The sequence below is a fragment of the Dendrobates tinctorius genome, unplaced genomic scaffold, assembly GCF_039654945.1.
Source record: "Dendrobates tinctorius isolate UK_male_01 unplaced genomic scaffold, ASM3965494v1 ptg000069l, whole genome shotgun sequence".
Lineage (NCBI taxonomy): Eukaryota > Metazoa > Chordata > Amphibia > Anura > Dendrobatidae > Dendrobates > Dendrobates tinctorius.
In genome coordinates, this window is record NW_027361737.1 from 21,912,867 (window position 1) to 21,930,237 (window position 17,371).

The 17,371-nt window shown below is 47.4% G+C and overlaps 1 protein-coding gene across 4 annotated transcripts in view; it reads right to left on the bottom strand.

Annotated features, from left to right (window-relative positions):
• The window catches only part of DGKD (diacylglycerol kinase delta), a 121,827-nt gene that overhangs the window by 19,212 nt on the left and 85,244 nt on the right, over positions 1–17,371 (bottom strand). For 3 of the 4 annotated variants that reach the window (XM_073581171.1, XM_073581170.1, XM_073581168.1), the window contains 4 exons: positions 5,003–5,101; positions 4,821–4,917; positions 3,094–3,204; positions 2,902–2,998 (listed from right to left, as the gene is read on the bottom strand). In XM_073581171.1, coding sequence (XP_073437272.1) covers positions 2,902–2,998; positions 3,094–3,204; positions 4,821–4,917; positions 5,003–5,101 — 404 coding nt within the window. The remainder of the gene's footprint in view (positions 1–2,901; positions 2,999–3,093; positions 3,205–4,820; positions 4,918–5,002; positions 5,102–17,371) is intronic. The other variant, XM_073581169.1, reaches the window with a different exon arrangement.

Consider the following 17,371-nt stretch of genomic DNA (forward strand, 5'->3'; position numbering starts at 1 on the left):
CTGGTACAAAAATTTAAGCAGTTCTTCTTTGTTTGGTGGCTTCTGACTATCGATCTTCCTCTTGATTACATTTCTGAGGTTTTCAATGGGGTTCAGGTCTGGAGATTGGGCTCGCCATGACAGGGATTTGATGTGATGGTCCTTCAGTCACATATTGATTGACCTAGCTGTGTGGCATGGCACATTGTCTGTCCTGCTGGAAAAACTAGTCCTCAGAGTTGGGGAACATTGCCTGAGCAGAAGGAATCAACTGTTTTTCCAGTATAACCTTGTATGCGGCTTGATTCATACATCCTTCACAAAGATTAACCTGCCCAATTCCAGCCTTGCTGAAGCATCACCAGATCATCACCGATCCTCCACCAAATTTCACAGTGGGTGCAAGATACTGTGGCTTGTACGCCTCTCCAGGTCTCCGTCTAACCATTAGACGACCAGGTGTTGGGCAAAGCTGAAAATTAGACTCATCAGAGAAGATTACCTTACTCCAGCCCTCTATGGTCCAATCCTTATGGTCTTTGGCAAACTTCAGCCTGGCTCTCTTTTGCTTCTCATTGATGAAAAGCTTTTTTTCAACCTTTACATTGACTTGAGCCCTGCCTCTAGGAGCCTGTTACGAACTGTTCTTGCTGTGCACTTCACCCCAGCTGCCATTTGCCATTCCTTTTGTAGGTCACTTGATGTCATCCTGCGGTTGCTGAGTGACATTCTAATAAGATGACGGTCATCCCGCATCCCGGTCAGTTGAGAGTTATTTTTACCTTCTGCAGGCCTGTAGCTTTGTTGTCCCCAATGTCTGCTGCTTGACCTCGTTGTAATGGACTACCGTCTTAGAAATTTTAAGGATTGAGGCAACATGATACTCACTGTATCCCTCTGCTAGTAAAGCCAGAATTGAGCCCTTCCTTTCCTCACTCAAGACTTTTCTTTTCAACTCCTTTGGCATGGTTTAAAGTTATTTTTTCATTCCTATTACTTTTGGGATATTACTAGCACTTGTTTTGCCATCCAGCTTGTCCTATTGCAAGAGGATTGTGAACACCACAGCAGGATTTTTTATACTTTCCTTTGTTAAGTAAGATTTGGTTCAGGTGATCACCTAATCAGAAGCACATTAAGAAGAATGAGGTGTACTCTGGTTGGAATTCAACTGACACTGGAATGGAATGGATGTCAGACATGTAGAGAAGCTGATTTTTATAAAACTGTGCAGTGGTCTCTTAATTTTTGCCAGAGCTGTATCTATAGAATACAAGTTGGCCGTGTCATCCACATGGCGGCAAATCTATAAAATATTAAAAATGATTTTAAAAGTTTTGATGTTTTCAACTTTTAAACATTTGGGGGAGCAGTTGCCCACATAAGATATGAAAATCAATCGAAGTGCCAGCTCACATAACGACTGCAGTAAATGTGGACAGGATATGATGACATGTCTGATGTCACTTCTCCCATCCATTTCTGGGTGTTTGCAAAAGGAAGAAGGTGTGGAGGATAAAGTTTAGGATCACAGTGGAGAGCCTTTTTGGTGGTGTCTGCAATGTGATGCTGATTTGTCCACTGTGTCACTTTTATGGATGCGGCAATACTAAATATACTCATTTTTGTATTTTTAAAATGTATTTATTTTTAATTGGGAAGAAGTTAGGCAAAGTACTACATCGCTCATCAACCATGCTAAAAAGCTATACGTCTCTCCACAGCCCCCTCCTGTAGTAGATCACTCATCAGCCCTTTCCTGCAGTACATTGCTCTTCAGCCACCTCAAAAAAGCAGTACATTGATCACACATCCCTCCTGCAGTACATCACTCCACAGCCACCTCCTGCAGCACATCACTCCACAGCCCCCCTCCTGCAGTACATCACTCCACAGCCACCCTCCTGCTGTACATCACTCCACAGCCCTCCTCCTGCAGTACATCACTCCACAGCCACTCTCCTGCTGTACATCACTCCACAGCCCCCCTCCTGCAGTACATCATTCCACAGCCCCTCTCCTGCAGTACATCACTCCACAGCCGCCCTCCTGCAGTACATCACTCCACAGCCCCCCTCCTGCAGTACATCACTCCACAGCCCCCCTCCTGCAGTACATCACTCCACAGCCCCCCTCCTGCAGTACATCACTCTACAGCCCCCTGCTGCAGTATATCACTCCACAGCCCCCTTCTGCAGTACATCACTTCACAGCCCTCCTGCAGTACAACCCTCCACAGCCCCCTATTTCAGCACATCACTCCACAGCCCCCTCCTGCAGTACATAGCTACTTACTAACAAAGCACAGTTTCCGGCAATGATTTGACTGTTGTCCTAAGGGGTGAGAGGTTAGAATAGCTTCTTGTATCAGTGCTGCGGCGGCGACTTCTTCCAGTGGTGAGAACAGTTCGGTAGACTGCCATTAGTAGCCAGGCTTCCTGACCTGTTCTCACTGTCGTTGCTCTAGTGCCTGGACCTGCTCTCACCGTTCACCACTGAACAATGTATGTAGCAGTCACAAGAGGGAAATTACAGCTCATCGCATAGCACTGGGATACAGCACAACGGCACCTGGCTCCCACCATAGCCATGAACTGCGTATGACAAGGGGAGTGCGCAGTCTATGGCAAATGCGGATACAGCATTTATTACCCTACATGCCTATGTCTTTTTGTATGCCATATTTGCTGTAAGAGTCAGATGAAAAAAAAAAAATCACGCAGGTTAATTTTTTACAGTTTAAAATATACATATTAACATATTCAAAAATCATTAATAGAGAAAAAAATTGGGATAGACCCTCTAAGTTTTGGGGTGTCTCACACAAACAACTGAATAGTGCAAAGGTTACAGGATCAGAAAGACAATAGGGACAGTGAGAAGAGGAGACGGACAGGTGAGGATGTGCTCCCACATACGAACCTCCAGTAGAACTCTCTGCTCCAGGTTCTTGTACGTTCTCTGTACTAGCTCCTTAGTCCCAAGCACTCCATACCACATCATATTCTTTGTGCGACTTCTGTCAATGATGAATCACATTAAAAAAAATACAACACAAAATCCATTTCAAGGGTCTCTGCTGGACGGCAATATCGCCTTACAGCTAATTCTCACCTACACTTCTTCGGGTGCTCATCCCTTTTATTGTTAAAATCCAGGGATATTTTTGCGTCCAGACCAATCCCAAAGTAATTATTCATCACACACTTTTCTGTGAAACAATCCCTGAGGAACAACATAAAAGCATGGAACATGACCCAAATCACTTATTTTACTGATTTCTTGTTGCCTGTATAGTCCTAATATATTACACAGTCCCATAATCCATTGAGAAAGTCCCAGAGGAAATGTAAATGTCGCAACATGGTGCAGATAAAAGGGATTTTTACAGAAACACGATCAATCATTTTTCTAAATGGATGTAAAGATTTAGGTCTAAGGGGTAACATTTCTCCATGCAGAGAGCGACATACCGGCTCTGGCGTACCAAGGTAAGGAGGCTGATTCACCGTGCAATGCTTGCTCCTCTGGGAAATTTAATATGCCAATTGCCTCTCCAGAGAGGAAGAGGACTTGAACTCTATAGCCCCACCTGTTGGAAGCAGCGATCCTACAAGTCACTATCAACCATTTAATACTGATAGTGCCCTGTAGGATCGCTGCTTTCAACAGGTGTCACTATAGAATTCAAGTCCTCTTCCTCTCTAAAGAGGCAATTTGTAAAGGTTTAGTCACTTAAAGGAGTTGTCCAGCCTTAGGTTACAAGTCTACAGTCACTCTAGGATCTGTGTTAGAGCTGTGAAGATTCTCTCGTGCCGGTGCTCGGCGCTGTGGGCTTATGGCCACAAGTAAGTGATTTGCATATATGGGGCCACATGCTGACTAGACATTCCGCGGCCTTGCTCAATGCAAGTGTATGGTGCCAGGTCAAACACATCTAGTCGGAATGTGGCCGGAAGTATGCAACTCGTGTGTGATGTGAGGACTCACAAGTCTGAAGTCACATACAGTGACTACAGACTTACACCACAATGGCCAGACAACCCCTTTAAGGAGACCAGTTAGCACGTTTTAACAAAAGGAAGTAGTGGCACGGCTGTTTAGGAGCTTGTCCCCCTATAAAAATGACATTTTTTAATGGAGATCTGATGTGCCAGTCATGAGAAATCTAGTCTAGAATCAATACACAAATCATGCTGGAAGTGCACTAAGGGTGTGTCAAAGCACTTGAACTTTTTTCCAAGTGCACTGACACGCCCCTAGTGCATATCCAGCCTGATTTGTATATGACTTGCAGACTGGATTTGTACAAAAAAAAAAGTAACATTGGATGAAAAAGCACCTGTACAGCCACACCACTAGTGTCGTATGTAAAAACTTGCTGATATGTTCCCTTTAAAGTTGTAAAAAATTTTTCTATAATTATCAGTGGCTTTAAGTGGGATCTGAAGCAATTGAACAACATCTTCATGAACTGATATTTGCAATGAAGATGTAAAATTGATGCTAGACTGGGTAAAACTACAATAACGGAAGATAGATTGGAACATTGATCCCATCTAGCAGCCAACAATTATCTAACGTCTAGCACCATGTGGAGTTTGCTACCATTATGAAGCGAGGAGAAGTTATCAAAAATGACAGTTCAAAGATAACAAGGCAGAAAAGATTAAATAAAAACTTCAGCTTAATGTCTGGCTTTATCTGGACACTGCAGTCATTTATCTAATCTCTTGCGGCTCGGTGTCATGACCTCGCTGGTGACAGATATTATGGCAAGAGTGGATCAGGATAGTAAACTTAGTAATCATCCTTCTGATATTCTTATCAGCTGCACTTACAAGTTATCAGGTTCAGAGCTAAAGGAATCCGCGTTAATCAGGAGACGGTTCATGAGAGCGTTCACTGGTAAAGATGTAGTCATTCCCGGTCTGATACCTGAACATAATAAAAGAAGACGTATGACTGCTGGTAAATTCTATGGCCATATAAGACTCAAAATACTTTTCTATTAATGTCTTACCGGGGTACATGTAGTCCCCTTGAGAGTTGGAATTAGGAAGCGAAGCAGTGGCTCCTGCAGACAGACTGACTTTGCTGGAATTTTTTTCTGGCTTGGAACCTGAAATTACACCCAAAATATTGCATCAACAGCAGCAAAAGAACTGGAATCATACTATATTTTAATATCATCAACACTTTCCCATAGTACAGACCTGTATTTTTTCCTAGCTCCTGTTATAACAATATATACTTTGCAATAGAAAAAAGCTTATACATTTCATCAATAAACAGGGATTTTTGTGTACTCACCATAAAATCCTTTCCACTCATTGGGGGACACAGGACCATGGGTGTATGCTGCTGCCACTAGGAGGCTGCCACCAAGTGAATACAAAAAAGTTAGCTCCTCCTCTGCAGTATACACCTACCACTGGCTCCAGCCCAAACCAGTTCAGTGACAAAGCAGTAGGAGATCATAACCATCAAATACAGGTACAACATGTCAAACCAAAGAACAAACATAGCCCTCAGGCCAACAGGGTGGGTGATGTGCCCCCAATGAGTGGCTTGGAGAAAAGGATTTTACGGAGAGCACACAAAAATCCCTGTTTCTCCTTCGCCTCATTGGGGGACACAGGACCATGGGACGTCCTAAAGCAGTCACTGTGTGGGAAAACCAACATAAGATTAAACCCCACGTACCAACTGTCTAAAGAAGCGCTACCGCTGCCTGCAGAATCAGTCTGCCCAGGCCCGCATCTGCTGAAGCCTGAGTGTGGACATTGTAGTGCTTTGAGAATGTGTGAAGGCTGGACCATGTCGCAGCTTTGCAAACCTGTTCCACTAACACCTGGTGCCGAATGGCCCAAGAAGCGCCCACCGACTGAGTGGAGTGTGCCTTGATCCCCGCTGGAATAGGCGCCCACCGACCGAGTGGAGTGTGCCTTGATCCCCGCTGGGATAGGCTTGCCTCTGACGTGTTAAGACTCTTGAATAGCCGAGCGAATCCACCTGGCTATTGTAGACTTTGAAGCGGCTAGTCCCTTCCTGCGGCCCTCGGGGGAGCACGAACAGCGATTCTGTCTGACGGAAAGATGCTGTACGTGAGACATACCTTCTGAGAGCTCTAACGAGATCTAGAGTGTGAAAAGCCTTCTCCACATGGTGTACCGGCGCCGGGCAAAACAAGGGTAGGTCAACGTCCTCGTTAAGGTGAAAGGAGGAAACGACTTTTGGCAAGAAGGGCGGGGACGGCCTGAGAACCACCCTGTCCCGGTGAAAAATCAGAAAAGAGCACGACAGGACAGAGCAGCCAACTCCGAAACCTGCCTGATTGACATTACCGCGACAAGGAAGGCGACCTTGCATGAAAGATGCGTTAGCGAGACGTCCTATAGCGGCTCGAAGGGAGACTCCTGTAGGACACTTGGACCAAGTTAAGGTCCCAGGCGTCCAAAGGCGCTCTATAGGGAGGTACCACGTGGGCGACCCCCTGAATGAAAGCTCTCACCTGTGGCTTGGAAGCGATCCTGCGCTGAAACAAGATGGACAAGGCGGAGATCAGCCCCTTGAGGGAGCTCGGCGCTAGGCCCGAGTCCAGACAGGTCTGATGGAATTCCAAAATAGTGGGAATGGAAAAGACCAGAGGAGGACGACCGTGGTCTCTGTACCAGGCAAAAAAGGCTTTCCAGTTGCGGTGACAGATGCGAACCGATACAGGCTTCCGAGCGTTAATCATTGTGGTAATCACCTCTTGGAAGAAACCATCTTGGGTTAGGACCCAGGACTCAACGGCCCGGCTGTTAAACACAGAGCCCATCAGTTCTGGTGGCAAATTGGGCCCTGGGACAGCAAGTCCGGTCGATCCGTTAGTCGCCAGGGGACGTCGGAGAGAAGTTGCACTAACTCAGCGTACCACACCCGGCGTGGCCAGTCCACAACGACCAGGATCACTGGGACCCCTTCCGTTTTGATCTTCCTGATGACCCTCGGAAGCAACGGCAACAGGGGAAACATGTACGGAAGACAAAACTTACTCTACGGAAGAACCAGTGTGTCCACCCCGACGGCTTCTGGATCCCGGGACCAAGCTACTAACTCGGGCACCTTGGCGTTTAACCTTGAAGCCATTAGATCCACGTCCGGGGTCCCCCAGCGATAGCAGATCTGCTGGAAAACATCCGGATGGAGAGGCCACTCTCCCGAAGCAAGACCTTGACTGATGGCTGAAGAAGTCTGCAGCCCAGTTCTCCACACCCGGGATGTGAACAGCCGAAATGACTGGGTGGTTCCTCTCAGCCCAGCGGAGGATGTGTGCCACCTGGCGCATTGCCACCCTGCTGCAGGTACCCCCCCTAATGATTGAGGTAAGCCATGGCCGTGGCGTATTCCGACTGAATTCGGATGGGGTGACCCACCAGGAGATGATGGAACCGCCGCAGGGACAACCGAATCACTGAAATCTCCAGGACATTGATCAGAAGGAGTGACTCCCAAGGTGACCAACGCCCCTGAGCAGTGTGGTGACGGAAGACCACTCCTCAGTCAAGAAGGCTGGCGTCGGTAGTGACCACCAGCCAGTGGACCGGGAGAAAGGATTACCCCTGAAGAAGGGAAGACTGTAACGTCCACCACCTGAGCGCTTGCTTGACCCGTGGGGAAAAACGGCACAGTCGGTCGAGGGAGAACGGGCTTCTGTCACAGCCTACCAAAAGTGCATGCTGCAGAGGACGGAGGTGTAGCTGTGCGAAGGGATCAGCTTCCATCGCTGCAACCATTTTTCCCAGGACCCCCATGCCGAATTGGATGGAATGAGGAAATGGGCGACGAACTGCCTGGGCTCCCTGTTGAAGGGTTAAGACCTTGTCTCGAGGGAGAATCAACAACCCTTGGGAGGTGTCCAGGGTCATCCCTAAAAAGGAAATCTGCTGAGCTGGAACGGGGGAAGACTTGTTCAAGTTTATCAGCCCCCCCATGCGAGAAAGCGTATTCAACATGATGCGGACGCACTCCGTGCAGGCCTGGAGGGACGGCCCCTTGATCAGGAGGTCATCTAGATATGGCAAAACAACCATTCCCCAAGAGTGCAGAATGGACATGACGGCCGCCATGAACTTTGTGAACACCCTGGGGGCGATGGCAAGGCCAAAGGACAAGGCTGTGAACAGGAAATGTTCCTCGGGGACGGCGAAGCGCAGGAACTTCTGGTGAGAGGGAAAAATCGGAATATGAAGGTAAGCATCCCGGATGTCGATGTAAGCTAAGAACTCCCCCTTCTCCATCGAGGAGATGACGGAACGGAGGGACTCCATCCTGAAGTGCCAGACCATGATAAATTTGTTTATGAGCTTTAGGTCTAGGATGGGCCTCACTGTTCCATCCTTCTTCAGAACCACAAACAGGTTGAGTAGAACTCTTCAAACCTCTTGTTTTCTGGAACCGGAGTAATAACCACGTCTTGACGGAGTGAATCGAAGTCTTGGTAAAAAGACCGAGCCCACGCCTCCACTTTGGGGGAGACGAGAGGGGAAGAACCGTGTCGGGGAGCGAGAAGCAAATTCTATTTTGTATCCAAAGGACACCAAGTCCCTGACCCATTCGTCGTGAACGACAGAGAGCCAGACAAGGTGAAACCGGAGTAGACAACCGCCTACTCTGCTAGTGTTAACAGGACAATTCCACAAGTCATTTGGCCGAGAATCTCTGGGACCTGAATCCCTTGGATCTGGACTGCTTCCACGACTGGTTGGTTTTGTACGAGACCTGAGGACCCCTGTGTGGAGCGTCCCGAACCAGACGAGTTGGCCATGGAGGACCAACCGGGATTGCTGCGAAAAGACCGGAAACATGTCTGCTGCTGGCGGCGAAAAGGTCGCCTAACTTTCTGCTGGGGGGAGACTTACCCTTCCCACCTGTGGCATCTGAGATAAGCTGATCCAGCTTCTCTCCGAACAAATGACCGCTCTGGTAAGGCAGAGAGGTTTGGGACTTCTTGGATGTAGAGTATGCTCTCTATTCCCTGAGCCATAGCGCCCGTCTGATAGATACAGCGTTTAATGCCGCAAGCGCAGTGCAGTTAGCCATGTCCAGGGATATCTTTACCAATTAGTCCCCGGCCAAAGAGATCTGATTGGCCAGATCCGCTGCCTCCGGAGGGAAGATCACTACTCTGTATGGCCCTTTTCAGAGAATCTGCCCAGAATACCATGACTTTAGCTACCCATGTCGTGGCGAAGGAGGGAGAGAGTGCCTCGCCCAAAGCCTCAAAGACCGAACGGGCAAGAATGTCTATCAGGCGGTCCATGGGATCTTTAATGGAGGATCTGTCTGGCAAGGATAGGAGGGTTTTGGAGGCCAAGCAAGATATGGGTGGATCCACTGGAGGGGATTCCAACCAGTGGTTACGGAGAACAGAAGAGAAAGGGTATCTCGCTGCTGTGAATTCGCTTTCTGGTCTACCTCTGGTTACTAGTGAAGGTAGTGGAGCTGGTTATATTGACAGAGGGGTCGCGAGTTCTCTTTCCGGGCTCCCTCTGGAGGTTACTGGAGGTAATGGAGCTGATCTAATTAACAGAGGCCTGCCACCTGATAATGAGGAGGATGACAGGAGATCTGGAGTTTCTGACTGGATTTAAGACAGCGGACTACCTCTATCCCTGCTGGTGATTTTTTTCCTGTCTCCTGAGGTCTTAGTTTCCAGCTCAGTCCCTGCATGCTCAGCTAAGTGTTCTTTTGATATTGTTCACATTTGATCTGATCTGGTTTTGTCTATTTCAGTTTTGTGTGTTCAGCCAGCTCCGGCTGGGGCTGTGCTGAATTTCCATCCTTATGTTACTGCTTGTGCCAGTTTGTTTTTGTCCCTTATTAGATTGGCCTCTTTTTCCTCTGCTTTCAGAATATACCAGAGTGCTGATATAGTGGACGAAGTTTAGGGACTTCAGTATTTTTCTATCAGAGGTGTTGGGCATTTTTTGCAGGGTTTCCTGCGTGATTGCAGACAGAGTCTTTCCTTTCCTGTCTAGTTAGTGTGGGCCCCATCGTTTGCTCAGTCTATTTTCCTACCTGCTTTTGTGTTTTCATCTTGTCTCACCGACAATATATGTTTGGGGGCTATCTATTCCTTTGGGGACTGCTCTGGGGCAGTTTAGATTTCCCCTTTCTTGCTTTAGGCCTATTTAGTTCTCCGGCTGTGTCGAGGCATCTAAGATCATTGTAGGTACGCTCCACGGCTACTGCTAGTTGTGTGGATAGGATCAGGGGTCTGCAGTGGCAGAATTTTTTTTTATATATATATTTTTTCCTCTTTTTCTCTGGGGCCGTAGGATTTTTTTCTTTAATTGAGATTAAGCAATTGTCTGATCATGTTGAGCAGCTCGCTGCTGAAGTGCGGGGAATTTCCACCTATCTCGCTCAATCATCTGCTGTTGAACCAAGAATCCCTACTCCTGATGTGTTTTCTGGGGATTGGTCTAAATTTTTGACTTTTAAGAATAATTGTAAACTATTTCTTGCCTTGAAGCCTAACTCATTGGGGAGCTCTGTGCAGCAGGTTAAAATTGTCATCTCCTTGCTGCGCGGCGATCCCCAGGAATGGGCTTTTTCTCTGACACCTGGAGACCCTATTCTGACTAATGTGGATGCATTTTTTCAAGCCTTGGGGTTGTTGTATGATGAACCTAATGCTACTGATCAAGCCGAGAAAACCCTATTGGCATTGAACCAGGGTCAGGATTCTGCAGAGTTATACTGTCAAAAATTCCGAAAGTGGGCGGTCCTTACTACATGGAATGACGGTGCCTTAGCAGCGTTCTTTCGGAAGGGTTTGGCAGAAACTGTAAAAGATGTTATGGTGGGATTTCCTGTTCCATCTGGTCTTGATGATTCTATGTCGTTAGCCATTCAAGATGATAGGCGTTTATGTGAGCGTAAAACTACACGAGAGGCGTTGCCTCCTTTTGAACGAACGTCTGAACCCATGCAATGTGATGGGGTTTTGTCTAGGGCACAACGTCAGGAGTTTAGAAGGCGAAATAAGCTGTTTTTTTTCTGTGGAGATGCCTCTCATACTATTTCTGTCTGCCCTAAACGAGAAAAACGTTTTGCGCACACATTTGCTGTGGGCAGTGTACAACCTAAGTTCCTTTTGGCAATTACTCTGATCTGCTCCTTGTCTACATTTTCCGCAAAGGCTTTTATAGATTCAGGAGCAGCTTTGAATCTGATGGATTTAGACTTTGATAAACGTTGTGGTTTTCCCATGATACCCCTGCGGACTCCTATCCCTTTAAGGGGTATTGATGCTACTCCTTTGGCGGAGAATAAACCCGTTTTGGACCCAGGTGATAATGTGGGTCGCCCCGGACCACCAAGAAAATTGTAAATTTTTGGTGTTGCACAATTTGCATGATACTATTGTTCTGGGTTTTCCCTGGTTGCAAACTCATAATCCTGTTTTGGATTGTAAATCTGTGTCTGTGGTGAGTTGGGGTTGTCAGTGTGTTCTTAGTGACACTCCTGTTTTCTTCACCTCTCCCCAGTCTCATGATAATCCTGATTATTTGGCTGATTTTTCTGATGTATTTAGTGAGAGTAAGTCTGCGTCTTTGCCTCCTCATAGGAGTTATGACTGTGCAATTGAGTTAATGCCCGTTATAAATTTCCCAAGGGTCAGCTTTTCAACTTATCGGTACCTGAACATGATGCTATGCGATCTTATATCAAGGAGTCGTTGGAGAAAGGTCATATTAGACCATCCTATTCACCTTTAGGTGCTGAGGGGTTTTTTTGTGGCCAAGAAAGTTGGTTCAATAAGGCCTTGTATTGACTATCGTTCCCTTAACAAAATGACTGTTAAATATCAGTACCCGTTACCCCTGATTTCTGATTTATTTTCCAGAATTAAAAGTGCCTGCTGGTTTACCAAGCTTGAGCTCAGGGGGGCGTATAATCTTATTCGCATCAAGCATGGGGATGAATGGAAGACGGCGTTTAATACTCCGGAGGGACATTTTGAGTACCTGGTGATGCCTTTTGGGCTCACTAATGACCCTTCTGTCTTCCAATCTTTTATGAACGATATTTTCAGGGACTTTGTGGATAAGTTTTTGATCATTTATCTGGATGATATTTTGATCTTTTCCAGTGATTGGGATTCTCATGTGGAACATGTCCGGACTGTGTCCCGGATTTTGAGGGAAAATTCCCTGTATGTTAAGGGATCGAAGTGCCTCTTTGGTGTACAGAGGATTTCATTTTTGGGATTTATTTTGTCCCCGTCGGCTATTGAAATGGACCCGGCCAAGGTACAGGCCCACTTCTTTGAAGGCTCTCCAGAAGTTTTTGGGTTTTCCTAATTTCTATCGTAAATTTATAAGTAATTTTTCTGGTATTGTCAAACCACTGACGGATCTAACCAAAAAGGGCGCTGATGTGGTGAATTGGTCTCCAGAGGCAGTCTCGGCATTTCAGGAGCCTAAGCGGAGATTCACTTCTGCTCCGGTTCTACGGCAACCTGATGTCTCACTCCCATTTCAGGTGGAGGTAGATGCTTCTGGGATTGGTGCAGGAGCCGTTTTGTCCCAAAAAGACCCGGTGACTTCTAAAATGAATCCCTGTGCCTTCTTTTCTCGAAAATTCTCCCCATCTGAACGTAACTATGACGTGGCGAATCGGGAATTGATGGCCATGAAATGGGCATTTGAAGAGTGGAGACATTGGTTGGAGGGAGCTAGACATCAAATTGTGGTCCTCACCGACCACAAGAATTTGATTTATCTTGAATCAGCCAAACGCTTGAATCCTAGACAGGCTAGGTGGGCCTTGTTCTTCACACGGTTTAATTTTGTGGTCTCTTTTCTTACGGGCACTAAGAATGTCAAGGCGGACGCCCTTTCTAGGTGTTTCTTTGCGGATTCTCTTATTGTGACCGAGCCTACTACCATTCTAAATGAGGGTGTAGTTCTTTCTGCCATCTCACCCGATTTGAGACGTGACCTGGAGGAATTTCAGGAGGACAAACTTGAACGTTGCCCTATGGGAAAATTGTATGTTCCTGATCAGTGGAGGAAGAGAGTAATGTCTGAAATTCATTGCTCTGCGTTGGCTGGTCATCCAGGTATTTTTGGTACCAGAGATTTGGTGCGTCGGTCTTTTTGGTGGCCTGCCTTATCTCGTGATGTCAGGAATTTTGTGCAGTCCTGTGGGAATTGTTCTCGGTCTAAACCCTGTTCTCGTTCTAGTGGGTAGTTGATGCCCCTGCCGGTGCCCAAGAGGCCATGGACCCATATCTCAATGGATTTTATTTCTGATCTTCCTGTCTCTCAGAGAATGACTGTTATCTGGGTGATTTGTGATAGATTTTCTAAGCTGATCCATCTTGTACCACTCCCAAAGTTGCCATCTTCTTCAGAGTTGGTGCCCTTGTTTTTACAACAGGTGGTTCGGTTGCATGGGATTCCTGAGAACATTGTGTCGGACAGAGGAGTCCAGTTTGTTTCCAGATTTTGGAGAGTTTTTTGTTCCAAACCGGGAATTCAGTTATCTTTCTCCTCTGCATTTCATCCTCAGACCAATGGGCAGACTGAGAGAACAAACCAGACTTTGGAGTCCTATTTGAGATGTTTTATATCTGCTGATCAGGATGACTGGGTCTCATTTTTGCCCTTGGCCGAATTCGCGCTAAACAATAGAGCTAGTTCTGCCACTTTGATGTCGCCCTTTTTCTGTAACTGAGTTTCATCCTCGATTTTCTTCAGGGCAAGTGGAATCTTCGACCTGCCCAAGTGTGGACACTGTGGTAGAGAATGCAGCAGATTTGGGACCAAGTGATGGATAAGTTGTCCCTCTATCAGGAAAAGGCCCAACGGTTTTCCAACCGGCATAGGACCATTGGTCCCCGGTTTAAAAGTGGGTGATGTGGTTTGGTTGTCGTCAAAGAATATTCCTATGAAGGTTGCATCTCCAAAGTTTAAGCCAAGATTCACTGGACCTTATTAAATTTTGAAGATTCTTAATCCTGTTTCATTTCGATTGGCTCTTCCAGTTACGTTTAAGATCCATAACGTGTTTCATAAATCTCTGTTGAAGAGGTTTGTGGAGCCAGTAGTTCCTATGGCGGCGCCTCCTGACCCTGTATTGGTTAAAGGCAATGTGGAATATGAGGTAGAGAAAATACTGGATTCTCGTTTGGCTAGATGGAGACTCCAGTACTTGGTCAAATGGAAGGGTTATGGCCAGGAGGATAATTCTTGGGTCTCTGCTTCTGACATTCATGCCGATAGATTGGTTTGTGCTTTTCACTGGGCCCATCCTGATCGGCCTGGTGGCGTGGATGAGGGTTCGGTGACCCCTCCTCAAGGGGGGGTACTGTTGTGAATTCGCTTTCTGGCCTACCTCTGGTTACTAGTGAAGGTAGTGGAGCTGGTTATATTGACAGAGGGGTCGCGAGTTCTCTTTCCAGGCTCCCTCTGGTGGTTACTGGAGGTAATGGAGCTGATATAATTAACAGAGGCCTGCCACCTGATAATGAGGAGGATGACTGGAGATCTGGAGTTTCTGACTGGATTTAAGACGGCCGACTCCCTCTATCCCTGCTGGTGATTTTTTCCTGCCTCCTGAGGTCTTAGTTTCCAGCTCAGTCCCTGCATGCTCAGCTAAGTGTTCTTTTGCTATTGTTCACGTTTGATCTGGTTTTTGTCTATTTCAGTTTTGTGTGTTCAGCCAGCTCCGGCTGTGCTGAATTTCCATCCTTATGCTACTGCTTGTGCCAGTTTGTTTTTGTCCCTTATTAGATTGGACTCTTTTTGCTCTGCTTTCAGAATATACCAGAGTGCTGATATAGTGGGCGAAGTTTAGTGACTTCAGTATTTTTCCATCAGACGTGTTGGGCATTTTTTGCAGGGTTTCCTGCGTGATTGCAGACAGAGTCTTTCCTTTCCTGTCTAGTTAGTGTGGGCCCCATCGTTTGCTCAATCTATTTTCCTACCTGCATTTGTGTTTTCATCTTGTCTCACCGACAATATATGTTTGGGGCTATCTATTCCTTTGGGGTCTGCGCTGAGGCAGTTTAGATTTCCCCTTTCTTGCTTTAGGGTTATTTAGTTCTCCGGCTGTGTCGAGGCGTCTAGGATCATCGTAGGTACACTCCACGGCTACCGCTAGTTGTGTGGATAGGATCAGGGGTCTGCATCCGCTTAGTTACCAACCTCTCTGGTTTTCTGTGGCTTAGCTTGGTCTTACTTTCCTCCTTGGTGACCCAATCATAACATCTCGCCTCAAGAGGCTTCTGACCTGTGAAGCGTTTGTCTGGCCACTCCCTATGACGCTAGACTATGTCCTGGAACTCGGGTGATTGGCAAACACCCTATGAGGACCTTTGGTCTTTTTGAAGGACACCGTGTGATCCGGGGTACAGGTAGATTCCTCTTTAACCTTTAGAGTCTGGTTGTCGACCTCTATGAGACAATCCACTGTCGCCTGATAACCCGGTGAATTCATGTCGAGGGGCCCGTCAGACTCGTACTCAGAGTTCTGTTCGCTACCAACCCGATGAGGGGTGAGCAAGAAAAGAAGCTCACAGATGCCAAGGTGCCAGAGGGACCGGGAGACGTTATGGGTCCGTTTTCTAGATCCCTGTGTCTGCTTTGACTGAGAACGGCTCCTGGGGGCCAACGGTTCCTGTGATGTAGAGGAACCCTCTAAGACAGGCAGACTGATGCCCCTACCCCTGGAGACTCAATCGCTTTAAATAGGGAAGCCATGGACTGAGACAGTGACAAAGACCACTCAGGGGGACTAGGTACACTGGGATTGGTCACGACGGAGGGCTTCTAAGCACGTTCAGGGTCACAGGCTTCGCATAGTGGAGTATTCTGTCCCCGCGGTAATGCAGCCTGACAGGGGGTACATGAAGTGAACAACACTGTATGTGTTTTGTAAGACCTTTTGCATGCTCTTTAGGGAGAGACATGCTGTACCCGTGCCCAATATGGGACAAAAATGGCTAAATGTCCAAATATATACTGCAGGGATGGCTATGGGTATATAGTAGCGCAGTTCTATAAGGCAGCACAGCTCTGCCAGCGCAGCTCTGCATAAGAGAGCCAGTGGGTATATGGCAGTGCAGCTCTTTTCCAAGGTCCTGTAGCCCTGTGAGCGGTCCTCTTGGGGTCGCAGCCTTGCTGTCAGGTAATCGCTTGGATTAGGCAGCGCTTGCGGTGGGGATCCGGTGCCACAGGTCCAGAGAGTCGCTTCTAATGGAGGTGGCCTGGAAGATGGCGCAACCCTGCCCCACTAAAGATGGCCGCTAGAATACAGGAAGTCACTCTTGAACTGAGCAAGAAGCGCCAAGCAGGTGGGCGGGGCCGCAGGCATGACATGCACTTGTGGGCAGAGCTACCAGTTTGCAGCCTAGAACAGGCCGAAGCCTGGGACTAAATTTCCAGCGCTGGCCGGGGCCATACTCAGGAGCCGCGACGCGCTGTGGGAGCCCTCCCAGCCCCCCAACCAACCCATATACTCACCTCCGTAGAAGAAGAGCAGCGGAGGAAGAAAGAAGCAGAGTTACCGCTATGCCTGCAGGTCAGGGGCTGCAGAATGGACAGTGCAGGCACTCTCAATCCACCATCCCCTTGTCAGGGAGGTGGAGAGGGACTGTCCGCCTCCTTCCATCATCGTTGTTCTATCAGTGGTGATGCAGTGGGGTCTGCATGGACACCAGCGGTGCCTCTGTACATCCTAGGGGTTAACTCCCCAAGGATGGGACAGGGCTGTTGTCCGGCTGTAGCCTGGCTTCAGAAGGGGGTACACGGAGGCGACACTCCATGTTCCCGTCTGCTGCTGGTGCGGGGAGATCAGTGTCCTGAAGAGAACCGTCGTCCCTAAAATAGGCCAGGCCTGGCTTGCACAGTGCAGAAGGGGGTCGATGCAGGCGAATCTCCACGTTCCCGCCTGTTGTTAGTTTGGGGAGATTGGACCCTTGAAAGGATCCGTCACCCCTGTCATCCTTGGAAAAAGTAGTAAAAATAAAAAAAATTAAAAATTAAAAAAAAAATAGAATCGAAAATAAAATAAAAAAATTATGGTCTGAAGACCAGACCCATGTGCCTCCTACGGACACCAAGCATGAACTGGTTCGGGCTGGAGCCAGTGGTAGGTGTATACTGCAGAGGAGGAGCTAACTTTTTTGTATTCACTTAGTGTCAGCCTCCTATTGGAGGAAGCATACACCCATGGTCCTGTGCCCCCCAATGAAGCGAAGGAGAAATTCCCACTGAATAAGATGGGACTTTAACAGCAATCTTTGAGAGTACATTTTCTGGAAATCAACAGCGCTCTTGTGATGATGATGATGATGATGATAATACAAACGTGTACAAAACTATGATGTATG